We start from the raw sequence: 24,634 nt of genomic DNA, 5'->3' as shown, positions 1-24,634 counted from the left end.
TTCCTTCCATGTGGTGTTACTATCATGGAGAATGGCACCAGGGAATTGAAAGGAAAGAGTTGTTGTGATGCTCTTTATTACTTCGAAGAAGATTTGAGTCAGAGGGAATAGAAGTTATTCAGCCTTAACACCAGAATTTGAAATTGCGAATGGTTTCATTTTAATAACTACTTTGGTCCAGCATTTTTAGGGAATTCTAATTGTGCAAATTTTTTGCAGAAATCACTAATTTTCATCTGAATACTGTGTGGTGTAAATGCATGTGCATTAATTGGGCTGCTCCATACATGTACCAGGATAGTAAAATACAGAGACTTCAACCCCAAGCACCTTCTGATCTGGAGATTCACCTGGATCCCCTAGCAAACTGGAGACTCCAACTTGATATGCCAGAAGTGCACATCACAAGCGCGAAGTCCCTTGCGGCCGGGGTTCAGGGCCCGCTTAAGGGCCCTGAAAGCTCTAGTGTTCTAGATGCTCGATGAGAAAGGTCATTTTAAGCGGGAGACACAGGGCCTTGGCAGGATATATTAAATGTCAAGCGGGAGAAAGGGAGAATTTGCGAAAATGGGCTTTCGACGGGAGATCTCCTGCTGAACGCGGGATAGTTGGAGTCTCTGAAAATATTGTGGTATTGAACAGCAGATGATTTATTCAAAATTTTATTTTGTCATTACTCAAAAATCAATATATCCCTTGAAATGAAAAACAACCTCGTTGTAGATGTTTCTTTTTAGGAAATATGCAAACGTTTGATGTACATGTAGGTGCTGCATAGACTATAATGACATTGATGATTTTCAAGCATTTCTTTTAAAAATAAATGTTCAAACAATCATGTAACTCAGTAAGTCAGTATTCTTATTTTGATCATACATGTAGTATATATTACCAGACAACAATCAATGCCTCTCCCTTTCTACAAATAAAATTAATCATATCTAAACCACAGGCAGCATACCTGAAGTGTATATTCATACTGACAGATAACATAATCATGAACTTTATGTATTGACTGTCTAGAGTGTGTTTATGCTCAAGCTTTTGGTCTCGCCCACCAGAGGTGAAGGCGAAACTTAGGGATCCAAATGTCTTCCGTCGTCGTCTGGCGTCCGTCCGTCACAAACCTAATGACACATTACTCGACAACCGTACGTCGCTTTTCAACCAAACTTGGATGGTAGATGGACTTGGGGGACCTGCATATGATGCTACAGTCAGAGGTCACATGGTAAGGTCAAAGGTCATTTTTGGGTCAACGTTAAAGTTTACATGCAAGACTCTCTTATGACACCTAACTCCGCAACCGTAAGTCACTGTTCAACCAAACTTGGATGGCAGATGGACTTGGGGGCCTGCATATTATGCTGCAGTCGGAGGTCACATGTTAAGGTCAAAGGTCATTTTCGGGTCAACGTTAAAGTTTACATGCAAGACTCTCTTATGACACCTAACTCCGCAACCGTAAGTCGGTTTTCAACCAAACTTGGATGGTAGATGGACTTGGGGGACCTGCATATGATGCTGCAGTCAGAGGTCACATGGTAAGGTCAAAGGTCATTTTTGGGTCAACGTTAAAGTTTACATGCAAGACTCTCTTATGACACCTAACTCCGCAACCTTAAGTCACTTTTCAACCAAACTTGGATGGTAGATCGACTTGGGGGACCTGCATGTTATGCTGCAGTCGGAGGTCACATGGTTAGGTCAAAGGTCATTTTCAGGTCAACATTAAGGTTTACGTGTAAGGCTCTTACAAGTGTTATTCCATCCCAGTCATTTCACAATGAAGTTTCGATACACTTCTGTTGCGTGCCCTCGCAAACCACTATATTTCTGGTTATATTCATCAGTGGGTGAGACACAAAATCGCTTTTGCCTTGTTATTGCTAAATGATAGGTTGAGAAAGACTGTTTATATGTATGGAGAGGTTTATGCTTATATAGGCCTACATGCATGCTCTCAACTTTTGAGAAAGGGGTTTTCTTTTCTTTTCCGGAAAGAAAATAGGAGTCTGTAATATCAGGCTCTATACTGTAGAGCAAGTACATGTACAGTAGTAGATGCCATTGTTCAAGGTTGATTATCCAAAACTTACAAGACTTTTTATTAGCTTACAGTTTGTAGCTTCAGGAAGACCGTTCAGTTGAAAGACATGGATTTGAACCCTATTTGTGGTTACCCCCATTATTCTTCACCAAAATCATGGGAATCATCCTGGAGATTAGTCACTGGCAAAATGCCATTCTCCCCCCTTGTGGTCATGCACCCGGGGCTGTGTACTACACGACAGGTGGTTTCAGAATCTCCCTCATCGCATTTTGTTACGAATTACTCATAACAACCAGGGGACATTCTGGCACTTGCGCGCTCTAATGAAAAAAAGGAGAGAAATAAAAAGAGGCAGGAAAAGATATTTGTTAGGGTGAGAAAGAGTACCCCTTGCGATATACAACCCATCAGAGGGCCATTGCTCTGGATTATTTAACCACTCTCTGGCACAGTTATTGAGGAGTGGAAAGAAAGCTGTAAGGGGGTACTGCATAAGGTAAGGGATTGCTTTTTTTTGTTGTTGCTGTAGGCCTACAGTCGATTCTTATATTATATCACTTCGGGTGTGACGCAAAAGTTCATTACTTTCTAGGTTTGTGGTGAGAGAACTTTAGATAAATCAAGAAAGTTCAATTTCAAACTTTTTGCATGTACTTGCAGGCCCCTTTTACAATTTACCAGTACATAGAAAGTGCATACATACTTTTAAGTACTGATAATGAAAGTACACCAATTTAAGTCTAAAAGACAAATTTGGTTTGGGTGCAGCTTTTCATGGGGGCAGTTTGTAACCGGGGGGGGGGGGGGGGGGGGGAGGTTATATTTGCATAACGAAAGAATACTCATGCACCGATATAGCAACGCACCTAGCTCATTGCACAATCCACGGAAGGTGCTTTTGTCCATTTTAAAGTCCCCCAGTTACAGTGTTCTGATTATTCATTCATTCATTCATACTTATAATTCATTATTTGCAGTGGAAAAAAAGAACTTGAAATTGAGAATGGATATAATTTTTTAAAGAACAATGCTACTAGGTTTGTGTTTGAAGAAAAAGATTGTTATTCATTACGCTGACATACTGAGAGGCCGACATGTATCATGCAGTCCCCTCTGTGTGGAGGGTTGATGTGAGTCAGTGAATGAGGATTGATTTAGGGTCAATATTTAGTATCCAATATCTAATGTTATAAGTAACACTATCTTTTCTTCATCCCTATAAGTATAATGTAGTACTAGTAATATTCGGTAGGATCGAATCTGACCTTTGTATGAAAAAAATGATGAATAAGGGTTTCGAGTTTCCCACCCTTGAAGTCTTTGTTTAATAAAATTGAAAAGGGCCCATTTTGCTGAAGCTTCTACAGATTCCATCCGGGGCCCTGTGTCATCAAGATTAGCATCTTTTTGAGGGATTGATTTTAATATTGAATTATACATATTGCTCAATGCAATAACTTGTTCCACATGTTCCACATGTTCAACCTTTGAGATCTGTGTTACTAGCCTGTGATCACTGAACAGCCCTGAAAAAAAAAGTTTAGAAATTACCCAATGGAAATCACCCCATAATGCAAGCAATTTGATTTGATGTGATTTAATTTAATATTTGCAATTCAATTTGTAACATATTTGCAAGAAATATTTAAAATATCGCTTGCTTGTAACATGTTAACATCCATTGGATTGGAGATTGAAATTGTGAAATGAAGCTTTCCCGAAATTAAGATGACCTACAGTATTTTAGGGAAATGTATGTTTTTGTTGCTATGAGAAAATCATTTCTGATTTTGAAATATAAAGCAAATAATGCACCTGTCTTCTGCAGACAATTCAAACTACAACTCCATGGGCAAAACATCATGTCCTTGATGATATACATGTATGAATGAAGACACTTTATCCCTTGACATTGCCTTGAAAGGCTCTACATTTGCTTGGAAACATTAGTTGTCCCAATTACTTTCACCTTTGTTGTTTGTTTATTTGCTTATTAACTTGTTGTTCACCTTGTAAGAGAAATATGTTCTATTCAATTAGGAAAGCATGAGCTTTAATAAACTCTGGATGGTACTTCATCTGTACTTGGATCTTTATTTGTATGTTAATGAGAAGAGCCCAAGGTACATCCAAATTGATATGTTGATGAGCTCTCTTCAAGAATAATGAATACTGATGGGTCAGAGCATGATGAGAAGCAGAAGAACAGCTGTAGGCTTTATCTCCTAGATGGATGCATTCACACCCGCCTCATCACAATAAATATTGCAAAGTTATAGTAACGAGTTCAGACCACATTTGCTGCATCCACGCCTGCTTAAAACAGTTATGGTACATATGATTTCTCACAGCTGTGATTCTCTCTTATTAAATCATTTTTCTTGCTTCGCATTAAACATTCTCATATTTGCTATCACACTGCTCAAATTCCTGTGACCTTTGAAAAGGACTCACAATTTTGAAATGTAATGACATTTTAATAAGTAATGGAATTGATGGGTATTTTATTTCTGGAATATTTTAAGTGCTTTCATGCCGGCCAGAATACCAGGTAATTTTTGTGATTGATTGGGTGTAAAAGCCTCTATTGATGGGCTGTCACATCTGTGACCCCCTCCCCCTCCTGCCCTTGGCTGCGTTAGAAAGCCAGTTGGAAAGGTATCCTGACAAGAATTCATTATCGTTTAAAAAGATAGATGCCTATAAGTATAAAGTGCAATATGATTTCCAATATGGGGAGGATGCATTGTAAATTAGTGGATTCACTTTGGCAGTGTATCACATGAATGTGATACCAGACCTTATTTTCATTCACTGCAATTGCACATGTCATTTATTCATAGAGGTACAGTACTGTACAGTAGTTCAAAGGAAATGTAAAGGATATTGTTTGAGACATTGGGCATTGTGGACGATAGAGATAAGCTACAGGAAAATCTAGTACTGTTTGAGGGTTGTATATTGGTGGTTATTAAAAAGAGAATATTTCAATTTTTTATTTAGGGGAGGGGCACAAGATTTAATGCTTTGGAAAACAGAAGGAAAAAAAAGCAGTGTCTTTCTGGATTCTTTTAAAGCGCACACATCCGTCTGGCCCGACGCTCATGGCGCTATTTACAATCATAAAAATAAGGGCATAAATACAAATTGTCTTACACCTTCTTGATTAAGTAGAAAGTAAAGTTTCAAACTTAATGATACAGAGCTAACAACTGGAGAAAATTTACTAGGATATAACTTAGATTGATTAACAGAAACATTTCTTTTTTAATCAAATGACATCATGAAAAATACATGCTGTGACTTTCAAAGGTGGGGGGGGGGGCACACTTGTGTATTAAAGAACGGCATATTTACATTACAAATTTTGATTATGGCTCTCAAAAGGGGGGGGGGCATGGGCCGGATGTGCCCCCCTCCTGGATCCGCCACTGAGAAGGACTAGTGTGTCAATTGAAAATAGATTGCACAGTCGTGCAATTTGCATTACTCAGATTGTTACGTTAGCAATTAACCTATAATCATATGACGGTCTATCACTTTTCCTTTTATTAGTTGTGTTTGTTTGTCTGCGGTGCGCCAAGCTAACATTGAAAGCATACCAGTCGACTTTAACTAAATCAATTACATCATGCAAGGGGCTAAAGGTCATGGAGGAATGTGGAAATATCCGGAAATATACATATTCCTGGGCAGTGTAGTAATTTTTAATACATTTGTAGATTACAGTTCTGTTAGGAGTGAGTCTTATCTTTTGTGGCAGTTGTCAGTCTGTCAGATTTCCATTAGGCTCATTTATTTATATGTCTGGAATCAAATCAACAAACGGTTCTCTCTTAGTTGACTTTGATAATACAATTACATCAGGTGCTGATGCGACAGCTCGTAGGCAATCAATCAATGTAATTGAAATTGTTTTAACATCAAACTGAATGTCCATACACCTCTTATCTATTCTTTTTACTTTCTTCTTGAATTATTTTGGCTGGCAATCACTACACTCTAGAAACACGGAAGGCGTAAAGGTGGAAAAGGAATGTAATAAAAGTGAAAGTGTTTTTCACCCTTGTTAAAAACTGTCATTCTTTAGCCCCTTTTAAAGGGTTATATGTATTTACCTCTTTCCACCCTTTTTTCTCCTTGTGTATCAGCCATTAGTAGTGCCCTCCCTAATCTTATCTACATGCTTTATAGCAATTGTGAATTCATTTACTGAAAATACATGTAGCAATTCACTTATCATGTTTTAAGAGCTTTATCATCAATGATTTTATCAATTTATATGTATTTTTCTGTTATTTTTATCAATACTTTACTGTTCAAATTCTACGTGTACATGTATGTGAATAATTTCCCTGTATTCTTTACCATGTATGTTGCAATTGATACCATGTATTATTAAAAGCATGTGTAATTCAAGTTTTTTTTACTGCGATACATGTCTGTTGAATAAACCATTGAATGAAATGAAATTAATTGAAGAGATTTGCCACACCACGTTACATGTATATATAAAAGAAAATGATTTTCACACTCCCTTTCTTGCCTTTTTTTCTGTAATTTCAATAAAATTGATATATTACATATCTCCAGAGATGTGTACAATTTTGGTATCTGAAACAAAACATACTGCTATGTGCATTTGACACTTATGAAACTACTGATAAAAATAAATGATAATGAAAAAGATAGGCCTGCATATATATTAACATGTATAGCAAATGGTTTCTATAAAAAAAGGGCTGACAGCAGTTTATACCAATAACATTATCGAACTATGAAATTACTTGTGTAGATATGCTCTGAGCTTTCAACATGGAAAGTCTACATTTCAATGAATCAGCAATACTCTGGGGTAGTAATGTCCAATCGTAACCGCCAGGGGAATTACAAGAGGATAAATGGAGATTCCAGTATAGGGATATGGATTCATCCCCTTTAATTCATTCGCTTGCACTCTTCCCCTGAAGTTCAACTTCATTCCTCTGATCCCTCAACAAGCCTTGGCATATTGGATTCCGCTAGCTTGAAAAAATAACATGAATCATGCCATTTATCTGAAGCTGGCCTGACATTTCAGCTGTAGAAGTGAGACTCGTTGTTGAAAGCAGAATCTGCCGATATACATGCAGCTTTAATGTGAAAACAAATTTATACATTAGTAGTCTGGCAGTTTAGTGAATAGTTCATTTATTCAGTTCATAATTTTTGTTGTTGTTTTTTTTCAGTATTTTTCCTTGGGATTTATTACGTGAGATCCTGCCCACGTATGTGCAGTCAAAGAACTGGTGAGGAAAGCAACTTTCCTCAATAGCAGTCACCTTTCTTTTTTTTTTTAAGTTTCTCAGTCAAGAAAGACACTTGTCCTTTGAGAGCAATTTATATTAAAAGTTTGTTTTCTTGGATTTTAGAAACAACATTACATGTATTGTAAATATTGTTTTCCAACAATCTATTCAGAAAATTGTGGTTTTTAATGTTATTCAGTTCCTCATGGTCCATGCATTTCTATTTTATGACCATTTTCATACAGATAGGTTTTACTGTCATTATACATAAATGAGGCGAGTTGAAGATGCTTGGAGTTAATTCCTTGCATGATAAATTGATAGAGTTTGATCTTTCCCTTGAAGTTGCCTCAAGCTGAACTCCTAAGGGCTGTTTGGGCACTTCCATCTATCTCTTAGCAGAATGGATTCCACTTAGCGGCAACATCCGACATGCATTGAGTAGTTCATTTCTTCTACACCTGCCCCCGTCTGTGTGCTGCATGTAAATGGAAGTGGGCTTATGCCTCGCCACATGGCAAATTTACCCATCAGATGCGTCCCCACGATAAGCATGATCTAGAGAAGTAAGTTCCAGAAATTACGTTTCAGCAAATGGATTGGTTCTATTGGGCCTGTGCCGCAGACTCAGAGCAACTTGAAAATATAGGCCTACATGTACTCGATGAAGATGCGTTGTCACAAAGCTATTTTCTTAAAGATACCATTGACAGAAAATCAAATCATTTTAGTTTCCCCTTGTAAGAGCAATGTCAAATTTTTTTTTATATTCATATTATTCTATACTGCACAAGCGCAACTAATATTAATATACTTTCTTTGTGGTGTGCATTATGACATCAAACTAAAGAAAATTTTGAAACTTTTTTAAGAGATTCAGTCAGATGATGCATCTTTTTTCTTAATTTTTACGTGTTTGTAGACAAGCATAATAGGCTACATTTGATGTTAGATACGCATTTAATGCCTGAGGCTTTGTTTCATAGAAGTAAGGTGGTATATTTATATAGGGCCTCACTGTTATTTACAGAGAAATTGTGGATTTCAATTGGATTTTCAATTGGATTTAATAACTAATGCACTTAAAAATTTCATCAGAAAAACAAGTCTTGGATACATCATTTTCATGCAGGAAAAGAGTGAAAGTGAAACAATACAAGATTTTGAATCATATTCAGGGTAACCAAGTTTCCTAACAGTAGTATATAGATCGGGTTGCAATGTTGACTTGATTCTTTCAATATAGGAATGCTAAAAACTGAGAATATTGAGGTACATGTATGGTGGAAAAATAAAGTAAGAAAACAAAAATCCTAATTTTGGTAAGATTGTGTATTATGTGAACACACCTAATGAATTATGTCACAATAGGTAACATGAGTTCAGCTTTCCACCCCAGTCTTTCCATATTTACCACACTCCCTTGTGGAGCTATGGCCCAAACATTCTTTCTGGTACTGCTTTTTAAAATATTGTATGCTGACTTGAATCCGTCTTGATATTGATGAATGCTTTGTTTTGTGTTTATGTGTTAAATTGTTCATCAGACATACAGGAAGGTCTTTTTAGTCTTTTATTGCAATGTTGAATAACTTGAATTTTATATGATAACATTGATAATTGAAATCAATTTAATGTCTTCATGCATTTTAATATTGATCAACGTGAATCATTGTATTGTATCACATCAGATCGTAGTCAACAGGTTAACTTTGTTCACCAAAATCTGTCATCAGTATTGACCCAATTTGCTTATAAATCAGCAATTGATTTACAAGGAAGTACTGTTATGCACTTGAACTCAAGACTCATTTTGTGTAGTTAATCCAGTAGCTTTTAACATTGCTCTCTACTAGTATATTCCCTCAGAGGGAATGGATGTAATAATGCATGTAACATTTGTGGGCAACCATTTAGATAGGTCTACATGTACATCATTCCAATATGGCCAGGGCTGTACAATGGTGGAATATTATTATTGATGTATATGGTTTGACTCGAGAACTTTGGAGCCAAATTGGAAGCAAATTTTGTAAAGAAATAATAAAAAGAGTGGGCTATGGTCTTCATGGCAATTCATATTGACTCATTTCCCCAGGTATGTATACTATCTTACCCCTATCTTAAGCCCCTTCTCCCGGGGGGGGGGGGGGGGGGGGGCACTCGACCAAAAAAGTAGTAGGTATGTGCCGCAGGCGAGACAAAAAACGGGGGCCTTGGAGCGGGCTTATTGTAAAAAGGAGGGTCCTCGGAACGGGCTTCGGAACGACAAATGTTTGTGAAAACGGGGGTCCTTGGAACGGGTCGCTTGCGTGTGCATCCCTATGGAACGGGCATAAGTATATGCAGTTAGCCCAGCGGCCCGGGCGCCGGGTGCGCTCGTGCAGAGGCGATGGTCGGACAGCACTCAGCGGCCGCTTTTCACCAAAATTGCAGCTCAGTGTGGCGGATCAATGCGACCGGAACGGCGTAACAGAAAATATGCGAAGCTTTGGAGCAGATTTCTTCTTTTCTCTCGATAAGAAGAAAATGCTATGCTTTGGAGCGGCTTTCTTAGTTCTTTTTCTTAATAAGATGAAAATGCTATGCCCTGGAATGGAAATTTGAGTGTAAAAATGGGGGTCCCCTCCGCGGCACATACCCACTATGCATTATATACTGAGTGCCCCCCGGGCCCCATATATGTGATGCTGTGTTTGTCTTCATGATACACATGTGGCTATCCATTCTGTCACTTCGTGATATCAGGTGTGGCAATGACAGGATTGATAACTCCGTCTGGTAAACAATCCCATCTTTCAAACAATAACCTATATCTAATTATGTGCTCAAGGGGCAAAGGAGGGAACCAGGGTTTTTTTTTCCAGAACATCTTTGAGGCAGTTTTCCTCTAGGACAAGCTAAGTCTCTTTTCCATCCCTTTGTAATTTATTGTTTAAATGGTGCATCTGAGGGAAGATCAAGCATAGTAAATATATCATGTTTACTTTTTCAACGAATCTAACCACGGCTACAATGTATTTCTGATGTTTATCATCTACTTTCTGTCCAATTACCAGAAAGCTAGACATGAGATGCTTTTCACAGTTTTCAGCTCTCTCTTGAGATTAATAACGTCTTACACTTAGAAATCCAAGTCCAAGAAAGATGTGATACAAAACAACTCTGTAATCTGGAGAGAATGATAATTATAGAGGATTAAAGAAAGAGAAGAAAGGATAGTGTGGGTGTGGGAGGGATGAGGGAGAAAGCAGAGAGAGAGAGAAATATATATACACTACAGAGAGATAGAGAGACACAGGGATATATAATGCACAGTTGAGAGTGCATTAGAGTTGATAGCAAACCTATGCATCATTTGTTTTATATAATGAGTGCGGATTACAAGAAAACAATGACTTTGTACACAGATGAAGAGACAAGAATATGGTATTGGTATGATGCTCAGTTAAATCCTCAACATAGACTTCTCTTTGAAAAAATATTTCATGACATTTCACTGTTTATGCACAAGATGTAAAGTGAATAAGTGATCATCCAAATTGCACAGTGCTGCACCCTAAGTAAAATGGACATTGTTGCACCTAAATCCATGACATGTCACATGATTTACATACACAGTCATTATTGGCTTTACTATGTCCTTTTTTAATAAATGTATTCATTATTTAAATTGGTAATTTCTTTTCATAGCTTTTGTGTTGCTACACACTTCCTGGCCCCCATGCACATTTGTATCAAGTTATCTTCTCCGAGCCATATAACGTTATCTGGTATCCTTCAGCATTCAGTTTATCTCAGTTTTGTTCTTAAAGGAGAATGAAACCCTTGAAACTAGCTGAATCCATATTAAAGAGAAAAATCAAAGAAACATATTGTTGAAAGTTTGAGGAAGATTGAATGAATAATAAGAAAGTTATGAGCATTTGAATATTGAGATCACTAGTGCCATGTAGATCCTCCCATCGGCAATGCGACCAAGATCTGTGATATCACACACGTACAACTCCCTCATTACTTTAGTACTTATTTCACTTATATTCTCACTTTTATAGAGTCTATCACAAGGTTAGGTGTTTTCTTTATGAGATGACAAGTACAGAGGTTTCACAACATTATATCATTGATGAATCGTTTGTCATATGATTAGAATGAGCAAAAAAAAATGTTTTGGGGTATATTTTCAGTGTCCGAATGGGAGAGTTGTACGTGTGTGACATCACAGATCTTGGTCGCATTGCCAATGGGAGGATCTCCATAGCATTAGTGATCTCGACATTCAGATGCTCATAACTCTTTTATTGCTAGTCCTATTTTACTCAAAGTTTTGTTGATCTTATTCTTTGATTTTTCTGCTTTCACAAAAGCTAACTTGCTCCAAGAGTTTCATTCTCCTTTAATGATTTATGTTGACTTAGTTTTGGTGTGTTTATGCTTGAATTCCTTTTTTTTAGACTCGTAACAAGCTTTATTGGTTTTTACAATGATCATAATTATACAATAATCTATGCAATCAGTCATATTAGAAATCAGGCACAAGATCATTTGCTAGCTTTAGGTTACGGGCTACTAGATTGATGTATTTGAATATGGTACAAACATGGTTGCGCTCTGATGCTGATCTTAAAATGCTAATTACCATTACCAAACACAGTTTTAGGGTTTAGCATAAATGTAACATTACAAATGAATGTACAGGTCTATATGTTGTTTGACTTCAATGTATGCCACCATGGAAGAAGAGCTCTTTCAATTGCTTGTCCAATATATTGGCACATTATATTTCCTCAAGCAAAAGTTGAACATATAATGTAATCTGGTCAACTACTTCATGTATGTTCAATCTACTTTTACAATGTGCTTTTCAAAACCCTCATTTCATTTTTGAAAATGAAGTGGACATGTACATGGTCAACTCCATTGTGGTCATTGGCCAAGGAAACATACATAGTTATCTCACGTTACATCCTCTCTGTGCACATGTTGCAACATGTGCTTCTTCTGTCGTTTCTGGCATTTTGTTGACAAATTTTTTTTTCCCTTGTTCATTTAAAGATTAATTCCTAGCATTTGCCATTTCTTTGGGTTGTTTTGTTTTCACAAATTGTAAAGAGCTACATGTACAGTCATACTACGAAAACCGATGCAAAACCGACTGCAATGGTACTCTAATTAAAACTAACATAATATTGGTCGATCTGGAGTCGGTTTCATCGGTATGACTGGGATATGGATGAAGTCACTTTTAATTCCTTAAAGGAGAATGAAACCCTTGAAACCAGCTGAATCCATATCAAAGAGAAAAATCAAAGAAACATATTGTTGAAAGTTTGAGGAAGATTGAATGAAAAAAAAGAAAGTTATGAGCATTTGAATATTGAGATCACTAATGCCATGTAGATCCTCTCATTGGCAATGCGACCAAGATCTGTGATGTCACACACGTACAACTCCCTCATTACTTTAGTACTTATTTCACTTATATTCTCACTTTTATAGAGTCTATCACAAGGTGAGGTGTTCTCTTTATGAGAAGAAAAGTACAGAGGTTTCACAACATTATATCATTAATGAATCGTTTGTCATATGATTAGAATGAGCAAAAAGAGATGTTTTGGGGTATATTTTCAGTGTCCAAAAGGGGAGAGTTGTTCATCTGTGACATCATAGATCTTGGTCGCATTGCCAATGGGAGGATCTCCATAGCATTAGTGATCTCGACATTCAAATGCTCATAACTCTTCTATTGCTAGTCCTATTTTACTCAAACTTTTGTTGATCTTATTCTTTGATTTTTCTGCTTTCACAAAAGCTAACTTGCTCCAAGAGTTTCATTCTCCTTTAACAATTGATCCCGCAACTATTGCTCTAGCTATGGATACTACAGAATGGGCATTTTGTAGCCAGAATTCATACATGAAGTGCTAACTAGAATCTCTTTCCTCAAATCATAAAACCCCTAGAAGTAAAACAGAAGCTACCCTAGCAGTGGAAATCCAATCATGAAACTGCATTTCTCAAGTTTAAATGATTGATAGAGTATGGACTCATATTCCCATGATTGAAGCAGACCATTTCTACCATCGACTGGAATTGACCCTTGCTCAACCAGTATCTTCTAGCATTTACGGTTTCTTATTTGCTCTTTATGTGTCCACCTTTAAGAAATCATTTTCACTTTAGCTAATTAATCATCTGAGTTTCCCATGTATCAGAAATAGTAAATATCACAGTGCCATTAACAGTCATGGGAAGCGGATCCTGAGCCATATAATGCGCACGACATTTAAAGTTGCAAACTTTATAGATTGATAACATATAAGTTGAGGTTTTTTTAGTCTCACATAAATATAATGCGATGTATAACTTGAAGTCCACTCCAACGCAAGGAAATCTATATTGCTACAAATAGGCTTACATTTATTTCTGGAACTGTGCATTGTCGAATCATCTGAAAGAAAGAAAAATTCAAGCCAGTATTGATTTCCATTAGATAAAGCAGTAATGGCTTGCAAACAAAACAAATATGAACTTCTTTTTGGTTCACGGTTAAGATATCTGGCTATGGTGATTTCTAGTCAGTGATGCACCTCAACTTTGTCTCTGGGCATCTAGGGCATAGCACTAATGACCAACCACCTTTAGACTAGTAGTTATGCCCCTTGATAAACAGTCAATATTTCAGTTCAAGTACAGTATAAAAATAAAAACTCTTTACAAATTTTGTACCGTAAACATAATCACAGTATGTAGGCCTACATGATTAAATGATCCATAACTGTATTCAAACATAGAACTCAGGAAATTCGTTCCAAACATGTGGTGATGCTATCATGCAGTTGAAGATTATCATGTGTTTGATGTATTTCCTGTAAATCACTTTATAAACTAACGATGTGGCTATTTCATGCATTCTTTCCGTGACACATGCTCCTACAATTTCATCCTTAAATTACAAGTACTAAGAATTGATATTCTGTTAAAGGCAACTTATACTGTACATGTACATGTACATGTAATACACCTCACATACTGTATTGTGTTTTGGTTATTGTTTTAGGGAAGAGCAACAGAGACTGGTAGATGGATTTCGGCCTGATTTCCATGTGAACTTTTGTACCATACACTGTTAGGATTTTGTAATATTTCTGCCACTTCATTATTAACAAGATTTCTCAGATAGTGGTATAAGTACCTCACATGCTAGTGACAATTGCACCTCATAAAACAGCAATTTCTATACAATATGATGCAAGACAGCTAAAATGAATCTACATACAATCTAATAATGCTTTCAGATGAACCAATGTATGGTTCATTCATGCAGGTTGAATGGACAACAGAACAAAAATATTAGTAAGTCAATCTACAAGTGATATATCAGGAAAACAAGTGATTTTTAAATCACTTTGAAAAAGGAAATACAGTGCTAAATACATGTTGTTGAGTGCACTGATGTTGACTAATCTCTCTTGGGATTCAGGCAGAGGAGTGATTTCACAATCAAGGTCCAACTAGCGTGCAAGTATTATAAAAACACCAATTGTGTCATTCCCTTTAGGCGACATGGTCCTTTTTTCTCTGCAACCTTTCTTTTTTCAAGAATGTTTTGTGGATATTTATAGGACAAGTCCAATCCAACAAAAACTTGATTTGAATAGAAAGAGAAAAAGAGAAAAGTATAACGCTGAAAATTTCATCAAAATCGGATGTAAAATAAGAAAGTTATGACATTTTAAAGTTTTGCTTTATTTCACAAAACAGTTATATGCACATCTCGGTTGGTATGCAAATGAGGGAACTGATGACATCACTCACTCACTATTTCTTTTGTATTTTATTATATGAAATATGAAATTTTATAATTTTCTCCCCATTGTCCTGTGAAGCAAAGTTTTAATTCTCACTGAACATGTGGAACTACCATTGTTTAACATTTTATGGTTCAGTCAAGTTTGTCCTTGTTGTCAAATCTGTAAAAATTGAAATATTGCATAATTCAAACAATAAAAAACAAAAGAAATAGTGAGTGAGCGACATCATTGACTCTCTCATTTGCATGTAACTGACTCGTTCATATAACTATTTTGTGAAAAATGAGCGAAACTTTAAAATGTCATAACTTTCTTATTTTACATCCCATTTTGATGAAATTTTCAGCATTATGCTTGTCTGATTTTTCTCTATTTATTCAAATCAACATTTTTCTGAGGTGGACTTGACCTTTAACTGAATGTTGAATGTGCGCGATGAACTCATCATGAAGTGATTGAATACTGTTAGAGTGTGATGCTTTGGGACTCTTCATGCTAATTCCACAAGCTGGAATTAACCATGTCTCTTGTCCGTCAGTTCTTTCACATCTTCTTTAGACAGTGTGGAAAAGGATGCATATGCACCTTTCCTTGATTTTTTTTATTTATCAACTTGGTTTTGACAAAAAATTGATAACTCTGCCATTTATAGCAAGTACTGTACCATAGAAGCAGCTGCCACCTACAAGTATACACTCCAGTCTTGCGTTAGTTGTTGTTTTCTTTCATTTTTTTGACAAATGTGCGGTGGCAGTTTTCATACAGAAACCTGCACCAAATCCTGTTTGTTTGTCAAGTAACGCAATGCAGGAGTGTACATGTATTTCCCATGACTGCTTCACAGCCAATGTTCGTAGTCTTCATTCGACGTGCATGTGTCCCTTACGTTTCGTGTAGCAGCAAAGATATACGTGTAGCTTGCAGCCTCTGCCTAGATTATAGGCTACCATTATTGGAGCGTAGCCATCAGGTATAAGCACTATGCAATGAGTTTTGAAGTATGAAATTTGTATAATTATTCTTATTTGTTGATATTGGTATGACTTTTCCAATACAATAAGTTGTTTCTCTTTCTCTTTGTCATTTCTTGTAGTCCGATAGCGAGGATTGTGATAGACTGAACTTAGATGCACAGAGCCCTAAACCAAAGAGTGCTGGATTCGCTACATCCTTACCCCGTGGTTTCAAGCTAGCCCGCCCTCTCTCAATTGACGAGAGTCGCTATGTCAGGCGTGGTAGTCTTGGGGCAGCGATGATGGGACCGTTCCACCTGAGCGTAGGGAGTTCCACCGGCTATCAGTCGAGTACGACCAATGCTTTGAATCTAGGAGGGGACTCTGGGAGTAATCTTACCAGAATGAGGCCTCTTCTTGGACAGTCGGCACCTTCACTGTCAGCCAGTCTGGTGAGTAGCATGCAGTGTTCTTATAGGGAATCCCTTCTAGTCCTATCATCATGTAGTTGATGTCCCAGTCTTATGTTACAGTATACTGTGATGAAACTCTTGTTCCAGGCACGCATTTGGTCAGATCCAGGAACTTGTATCGTTAGCATCTGAGACAATCTCACTATTTAAAATTGTTTGAAAATGATAAGATTAACATTATTACAGAGCCCCATTGACAATTTATTTGTACCCTACATGTATATTGCACATAAATGTAACCTTTTGTGTTAATCAGCCCCATTAATATGAGTTAGTAAAGTCTTGTGAATTACGGGACCCAGAAGAACCAGGAGCTTTCTTCCTTTAGTCCATATCAGGTTTTTTTAAAATTATTTCCAAGCATATCATTAGATATGGTTTCAGACCGCCTCGAAGTTCGTCAGTTCCAGGTGTTTTTCTGATCTGGAAATTTACCCCGATCAGAAAATACCAGGTAATATTGGCAATGTGAAAGCAAATTACGCGTAATCTCCCCGAAAGAAAATACCCACTAAATAGTAGATACTTGTAAAAATTACGAGAACTTTCGTGGGGATTTTTCCAAGGTCGCAGGTATTTTGGCAATGTGAAAGCAATTTACGGGAACTTTTAGCCTAGAGTGTAGTTGGGCGCAGGTGCCTTGGGTGGCTGCTGAGCTAGTGATATTGAATCTCGCGCCTCCCTTGCTTATCAGACCATACTGTGCATGCTCATAACTTCAGGAATTTATCCCGAAGGGTATGTTTTGGGGCGATGTGAATGCATGAATAATTAATGGGTATTTTTTAGCCTAAAAAGTTCTCCTAATTTAACAGGGATTCTCATGATCGAGGCGGTTTGAAACCACCGTGTTATTCGAGATTAAAGATGAAGGTTGCAAAGAACAAAGCTTATCAGTTTTTATCGTCCATTATTGCCTGTATGCATGTGTTATCTCTTTGGGTTATATGTTCATATTTTTACTTTAGTGAAACTCCTACATGCACTGTATATGCTTTTATAGCCAATGTTCGCAATGTGGATGCTTGTGAATCATGAAAAGCTTTAAGATATCCAGTATGATTTTGATATTTTTATCTCAAGGGAATGAAAAGATATTCGTTTCCCCCTTCCAATCGTCAGATGAGGGTTAGTATTTGAGCTTTGTGTAGAATTGTACATGTCAGGGGAACATTTCGAGAGATGAGATCCCATGTATGAATAGCACTATCATTATCACCATCATCACCATCACTTTCACATTTCTCATCCTAATCATAAACATCACCATAACCACTACCACCACAATACTCGCGCCGCCATTACCTTCAACATCGTCGTCATAAATTGCACACGCTTTACCCTACTTTTTGTGAGAGTTTCTTTTGTAATTCTAGTTGCTATCATGTGTGGGCTTGTGCTACTATACTCATACAGTTCATATTTTGCGAGGTACCAAACCCCTTTCTAATTGTAATACTAAAATGTCTGAGTTGTATAGACTAGTCACGTCCTGCCTCACTTGTTATCATCATCTCATTGCCATTGACATTATAAAACATAAAGGAATATAATACCAGACATGACCCTAGCTCCCATACAGGAAGGAACTGCATTCAACAGACACATTAAACTCATTACCAATATCATTATGTGTTTGCCAAATTTTTCGAAAAGTAATGGCCACATGATGCAGCCTTGAGGCCATGCAAACTGTTAAATGCTTAATGTATATGCCTCTTATCTATTTTATTCTTCAAAAGGACGTAATATTTGTGATCTCTACATGTACTTCCTTAGGTCTGATGTCTATTTAGAATAAAAAATGTTTTAGTTTGATAACATTTCGGTTGAAATCTTTCCAACTACAAACAGGGCCTTGTATAAATCTTATTTTCAATATTGACACCAGCTACATGTAATATTACACATCAAATATACATTTGTGTACATGCTATTGAAATTGTGCAATCTCATCGGCAGATGATACAAAGGTATTTAGAAACAAAGTCAAACAAATTGCCATTATCTTTTGAAGGATAGTGTGTACTTTGCAATTCCACAATACGCTACATGTATTCGTCCAATCAGTATGTAGGCCTATATTTTTTTTGTTATACCTGTAGACTAAATACATATTTCTTTCGCTATCAAATAATCATTTTGGCCATCAATTTGAGTGGTTCTTTGCTCTGTGTAATTGTATGTTTCATTTTTCTTTCCAACTGTCCACATAAAATAATTACTTATGTCAATTTTCATATCTGTCCTTCAATCTTAGTAATTATTTGTCTGTCTGGTTTTCCTATCAAATATTTGCTTTTGTTTGTCACAGTGCTGTTAGTTCTCTTCTCAGTGATCATTGTCTTTTGTGTACATGTGTGCCGTTTCATGTCTAACATACATCCTTGAATCTCTGTATTAATGTATTATTGTTTTCCTGTCTTATGGCCACATCAATACCTTCTAGCAAAGGGTGACATATTAGTACTGCAAATTTCTTTCTATGGAGAAAGAACAATGAAAATTACGAAATGTTGATGTAATTTCTATTCCATGAAGGAATTTTCCAATGTTTAAACCGGGCCTGTAACATAAAACTTAGCGACCTATCATTTGGCAGAGTTTTGTGATCGATCATATACAATAACCAATGCAATCAATTGTAGAAATCAACCAAATGATCAATCGCCAAGCTTGATGTTAACTGGCCCTGGTCATTGCAACACTTCCTAACCTTACCACAACAAGGAAATCCTGAGGATACAAGTTTTCCTTTCATAATCTGATAATGATATCACCTTCTTGGAGCCAAAAGGGCTTTAATTGCCTGTTTTCAATAGACTTGCTACTTGAGTCGAATATGTAATGTATAATTTGGTACTTTTGATGACCCCTTCATCCCATGTACATTCTCAAACTGAAGTGCTAATTTTAACACTGACAATGAGCTTGAAAAGTGACTGCACTTCAGAGTGCTGAATTTGTAGTTAAAAATCGGCACTCCGAAGTGCAGACTCTCTCCTTCAGTGCTAAATTAGCACTTCATTTTTTAAGAGTGTTTGTGCTTTTTCCTTCTCTGCTTTCAATTCTCAAGTTTTACAGAGTTAATGGGATAGATCCTAGATAAATAATATGATTCATTACAATATGAAAAGTTTAGTTGGTGTTAGAGTCTGTCTTAAGGTTCAAATGGTATACAATGTAGTGTCAGTAATGCTGTAGCTCTTTTATTTGAAAGTGCTCCTCGGCCAGCTCATTAAGTAACCCTGCATGAAGTATAGAGGGTCAACATTCTACATGAAAATAATCATAGCACCTGCCTACTTAATAAGATATGAACAGATGTGGGATAATCTCAGGCTTACATTAAAGAAATCAATGTAGACAAAAGCAAAATCATGGAAATTCTGACCTGTGAATTTGTCTAGTTTTATTGTCTCACCTGCATAGCAGAGTGAGACTATAGGCGCCGCTTTTCCGACGGCGACGGCGACGGCGGCGGCGTCAACACCAAATCTTAACCTGAGGTTAAGTTTTTGAAATGACAGCATAACTTAGAAAGTATATGGACCTAGTTCATGAAACTTGGCCATAAGATTAATCAAGTATTACTGAACATCCTGCCTGAGTTTCATGTCACATGACCAAGGTCAAAGGTCATTTAGGGTCAATGAACTTAGACCATGTTGGGGGAATCAACATCAAAATCTTAACCTAAGGTTAAGTTTTTGAAATGTCATCATAACTTAGAAAATATATGGACCTAGTTCATGAAACTTATACATAAGGTTAATCAAGTATCACTGAACATCCTGCATGAGTTTCACGTCACATGACCAAGGTCAAAGGTCATTTAGGGTCAATGAACTTTGGCCGAATTGGGGGTATCTGTTGAATTACCATCATAACTTTGAAAGTTTATGGATCTGATTCATGAAACTTGGACATAATAGTAATCAAGTATTACTGAACATCCTGTGCAAGTTTCAGGTCACATGATCAAGGTCAAAGGTCATTTAGGGTCAATGAACTTTGGCCAAATTGGGGTATTTGTTGAATTACAGCCATAAATTTGAAAGTGTGTTGGTCTAGTTCATAAAACTTGGACATAATAGTAATCAAGTATCACTGAACATCCTGTGCGAGTTTCAGGTCACATGATCAAGGTCAAAGGTCATGTAAGGTCAAAGAACTTTGGCCACGTTGGGGGTATTTGTTGAATTGACATCATATCTCTATAAGTGTATTGGTCTAGTTCATAAAACGTGGAAATAAGAGTAACCAAGTATCACTGAACATCTTGTGCGAGTTATAGTAGTTTTCAAAATCAGCACTGCTGCTATATTGAATCGCGTGATGCAGGTGAGACGGCCAGAGGCATTCCACTTGTTTCTTTTTGCCCCACAATAAGTATTAATGATTTTTTTCTTTCTGTGTGAAATTGTTTTGTATAGATAAAAAAGCTCCATTAACTTTCAATCACTCCTCATTTCCTGTATGTATTGCAGGTTCATGTTTAATTATACACCATTTTTACTTTCACTCTCAAAATATAAATGATATACAAGTATGTACACATTCATGGTGAGTGGTTCTTTGCTCTGTGTAATTGTATGTTTCATTTTTCTTTCCAACTGTCCACATAAAATAATTACTTATGTCAATTTTCATATCTGTCCTTCAATCTTAGTAATTATTTGTCTGTCTGGTTTTCCTATCAAATATTTGCTTTTGTTTGTCACAGTGCTGTTAGTTCTCTTCTCAGTGATCATTGTCTTTTGTGTACATGTGTGCCGTTTCATGTCTAACATACATCCTTGAATCTCTGTATTAATGTATTATTGTTTTCCTGTCTTATGGCCACATCAATACCTTCTAGCAAAGGGTGACATATTAGTACTGCAAATTTCTTTCTATGGAGAAAGAACAATGAAAATTACGAAATGTTGATGTAATTTCTATTCCATGAAGGAATTTTCGAATGTTTAAACCGGGCCTGTAACATAAAACTTAGCGACCTATCATGTGGCAGAGTTTTGTGATCGATCATATACAATAACCAATGCAATCAATTGTAGAAATCAACCAAATGATCAATCGCCAAGCTTGATGTTACCTGGCCCTGGTCATTGCAACACTTCCTAACCTTACCACAACAAGGAAATCCTGAGGATACAAGTTTTCCTTTCATAATCTGATAATGATATCACCTTCTTGGAGCCAAAAGGGCTTTAATTGCCTGTTTTTCATAGACTTGCTACTTGAGTCGAATATGTAATGTATAATTTGGTACTTTTGATGACCCCTTCATCCCATGTACATTCTCAAACTGAAGTGCTAATTTTAACACTGACAATGAGCTTGAAAAGTGACTGCACTTCAGAGTGCTGAATTTGTAGTTAAAAATCGGCACTCCGAAGTGCAGACTCTCTCCTTCAGTGCTAAATTAGCACTTAATTTTTGAAGAGTGTTTGTGCTTTTTCCTTCTCTGCTTTCAATTCTCAAGTTTTACAGAGTTAATGGGATAGATCCTAGATAAATAATATGATTCATTACAATATGAAAAGTTTAGTTGGTGTTAGAGCCTGCCTTAAGGTTCAAATGGTATACAATGTAGTGTCAGTAATGCTGTAGCTCTTTTATTTGAAAGTGCTCCTCGGCCAGGTCACCAAGTAACCCAGCCTGAAGTATAGAGGGTCAACATTCTACATGAAAATAATCATAGCACCTGCCCACTTAATAAGATATGAACAGATGTGGGATAATCTCAGGCTTACATTAAAGAAATCAATGTAGACAAAAGCAAAATCAGGGAAATTCTGACCTGTGAATTTGTCTAGTTTTATTTCTTTTTGCCCCACAATAAGTATTAAATGATTTATGTTTTTTTTTTCTGTGTGAAATTGTTTAGTATAGATAAAAGCTCCATTAACTTTCAATCACTCCTCATTTCCTGTATGTATTGCAGGTTCATGTTTAATTATACACCATTTTTACTTTCACTCTCAAAATATACATGATATACAAGTATGTACACATTCATGGTGTAACCCGAGTTTAAAGGCATTACTCACCCCACAGCATAAATATGGAATCACCTTTATCATGCAAGCACAGCACTGAAAATTTCATTAAAAAATCAGGTGTATGTGTACTGTATAAAAGGAAAGTCATGAAATCAAAAATATTTTCTCAATTTAAAACATGTCTTCATACAGTAAGGGTGATCTGCAAATGAAAGACCTGATGATGTCACACTCTCAATATTGCTATTTTAATTTTATTTTGTGTGAAATTGTAGTTATAAATGATGAAGAAAGGAGCCACTTTCATGAATAATTATCAGTAGAGCAATTCCATAAAATATGTACATCCGACCCCCTATATGTGGGACCTTCATGAAATTTTCTGTCTCTGATTTCTTGTTCTTTTGGCAGTCTGTAATGTTCTCAAAGGTCCATGACTTGGTCAGTTATGAAGTGAAGTTAGACTTGAGAAAATGGGGGTCGGACGTACACAAAAAGGTTGATAATTTAATGGAATTGCCCAGTTGCAATAGTGGCAATCTCACGCCCTTCTTCCCTTATCCCTGTGTATATGGTATCATATGTGGGGATAAGCAGCATTTGGGGGATAACTTTGATGCAAATCAAGTAATTCGTTTTCTTTCATTGTTTAATTTCAGAAGGAGATGTCTTTGGTACGAAGAGGGAGGTAAGTTTTTTATATAATTATTTTCTTTTTTAAACTCTGAAAAATAGAATTATTATGATAGACGTATTCCCAATTATTTATAAATATAAGTGATATATCCTTTGAATTGAGTAGGCCATTGTTGGGTGTGTGAGAGAGTGGGATTGGGAGTAATAGGAGAAAGAGAATGAGAGCATGGGAGAAGATTTAGTGATGTCCCAAAAGATGGCATCATTCTTTGAAAATAGAGGAAGAAACTTTTAACGTATTCCCAATTTTGATGTGAATAATTTAGCTCTAATTTGACGCAAATTAAGAACTGCCCTACATTGGTTGCTAATTGATACAGGAAATGAAGAATATTGTTGATTCATTCGCAGGTTTCCCTTCTGTGTCAGTATATCTAGAAATCTGGCGGCATGATTAGAATTGACCCCCATCATGAATTCCCCCTTTCCATACACATACATAGAGCTCCCAGTTCCTACATCGAAAGGGTTAAGACCAAACACTCACTCATTTACAAACGCCTTTAGAGCTAAATCAGTCCCTAGGAGTTTGGAAATATTTTCATCGGTTGACTTTTCTGTCTTTCCCCGCTCTGTTGACGTCACAAAAAGCTGTTAAAGTCCTACATATTTTTTTTGAGAAAAGGACTTTGCTATTGACAGCTCAACTGCTTTATTTTCTCCCCATTTGATGACAAAAAAACGAGTGAGATTTGATGTATAAAGTAGAGAGAGTCCGAGAAAGAGGTGGAGAGGCCGAGGAACAGAGGAAGAAAAAAGAGAGTGAAAGAGAGAGGAGAGGATGAAGAGAGAGAGAAAGAAGAGGAGGAAAAGAAGGAGAGAGAATAAAAGAAAGAAAAATATACAGATAAGCAAGCGACACATAGTGACCTACATGCAACAGATATCCTTAAAATGAATTTTTAGAAAAGAGTTCAAGATAACGAAAGAGAAAAAAGAAGGTGTGAAGAAGTAAAACAAGTGCACCTTACTGTCATTGTGAAAGATGTTTTTGTTACCTTCAATGCATTGTCTACTGACAAGTGTTGCATATATGGGCCCAACTTGTGCTCTGTTGTCGTTTGAAAGACATTGTGTATGCAGTTGTCATCCATTAGTGCACCAATTTATTCACCCATCTTGGTCTTGTTCTAAAGAGACTGCTCAGTTACTTTGAAAAGTTTTGAGAGATTCTACCTCGAGCGGTAGGAACTGTAATCAAAATACTGATGAAATTTATGTTGTATTGTAAAATGATCTGCAGCAGAACAAAAAAGAGCAACATGTGATTTGTGTCCGGTGACCCATTTATTTGATTATTTGATGAGAAGGACTGCTATTCGCGTTAATAAGGGAGAGTCCGCACTTGG

At 36.6% G+C, this 24,634-nt stretch overlaps 1 protein-coding gene across 1 annotated transcript; it reads left to right on the top strand.

Annotated features, from left to right (window-relative positions):
* Nucleotides 1–1,177: 1,177 nt before the first annotated feature.
* On the top strand, nucleotides 1,178–23,792 carry LOC129272054 (microtubule-associated serine/threonine-protein kinase 4-like). The gene is made up of 5 exons (XM_064107074.1): nucleotides 1,178–1,231; nucleotides 16,249–16,560; nucleotides 17,665–17,709; nucleotides 23,249–23,277; nucleotides 23,729–23,792. Exons 1-5 carry the CDS (start codon nucleotides 1,178–1,180, stop codon nucleotides 23,790–23,792), a joined length of 504 nt encoding a protein of 167 aa, XP_063963144.1.
* Nucleotides 23,793–24,634: the final 842 nt, after the last annotated feature.

The sequence above is a fragment of the Lytechinus pictus genome, chromosome 11 (assembly GCF_037042905.1).
Source record: "Lytechinus pictus isolate F3 Inbred chromosome 11, Lp3.0, whole genome shotgun sequence".
NCBI classification, from domain to species: Eukaryota; Metazoa; Echinodermata; class Echinoidea; order Temnopleuroida; family Toxopneustidae; genus Lytechinus; species Lytechinus pictus.
The sequence above is the reverse complement of the archived record's forward strand: the minus strand, read 5'-3'. Positions and strand labels throughout refer to the sequence as shown.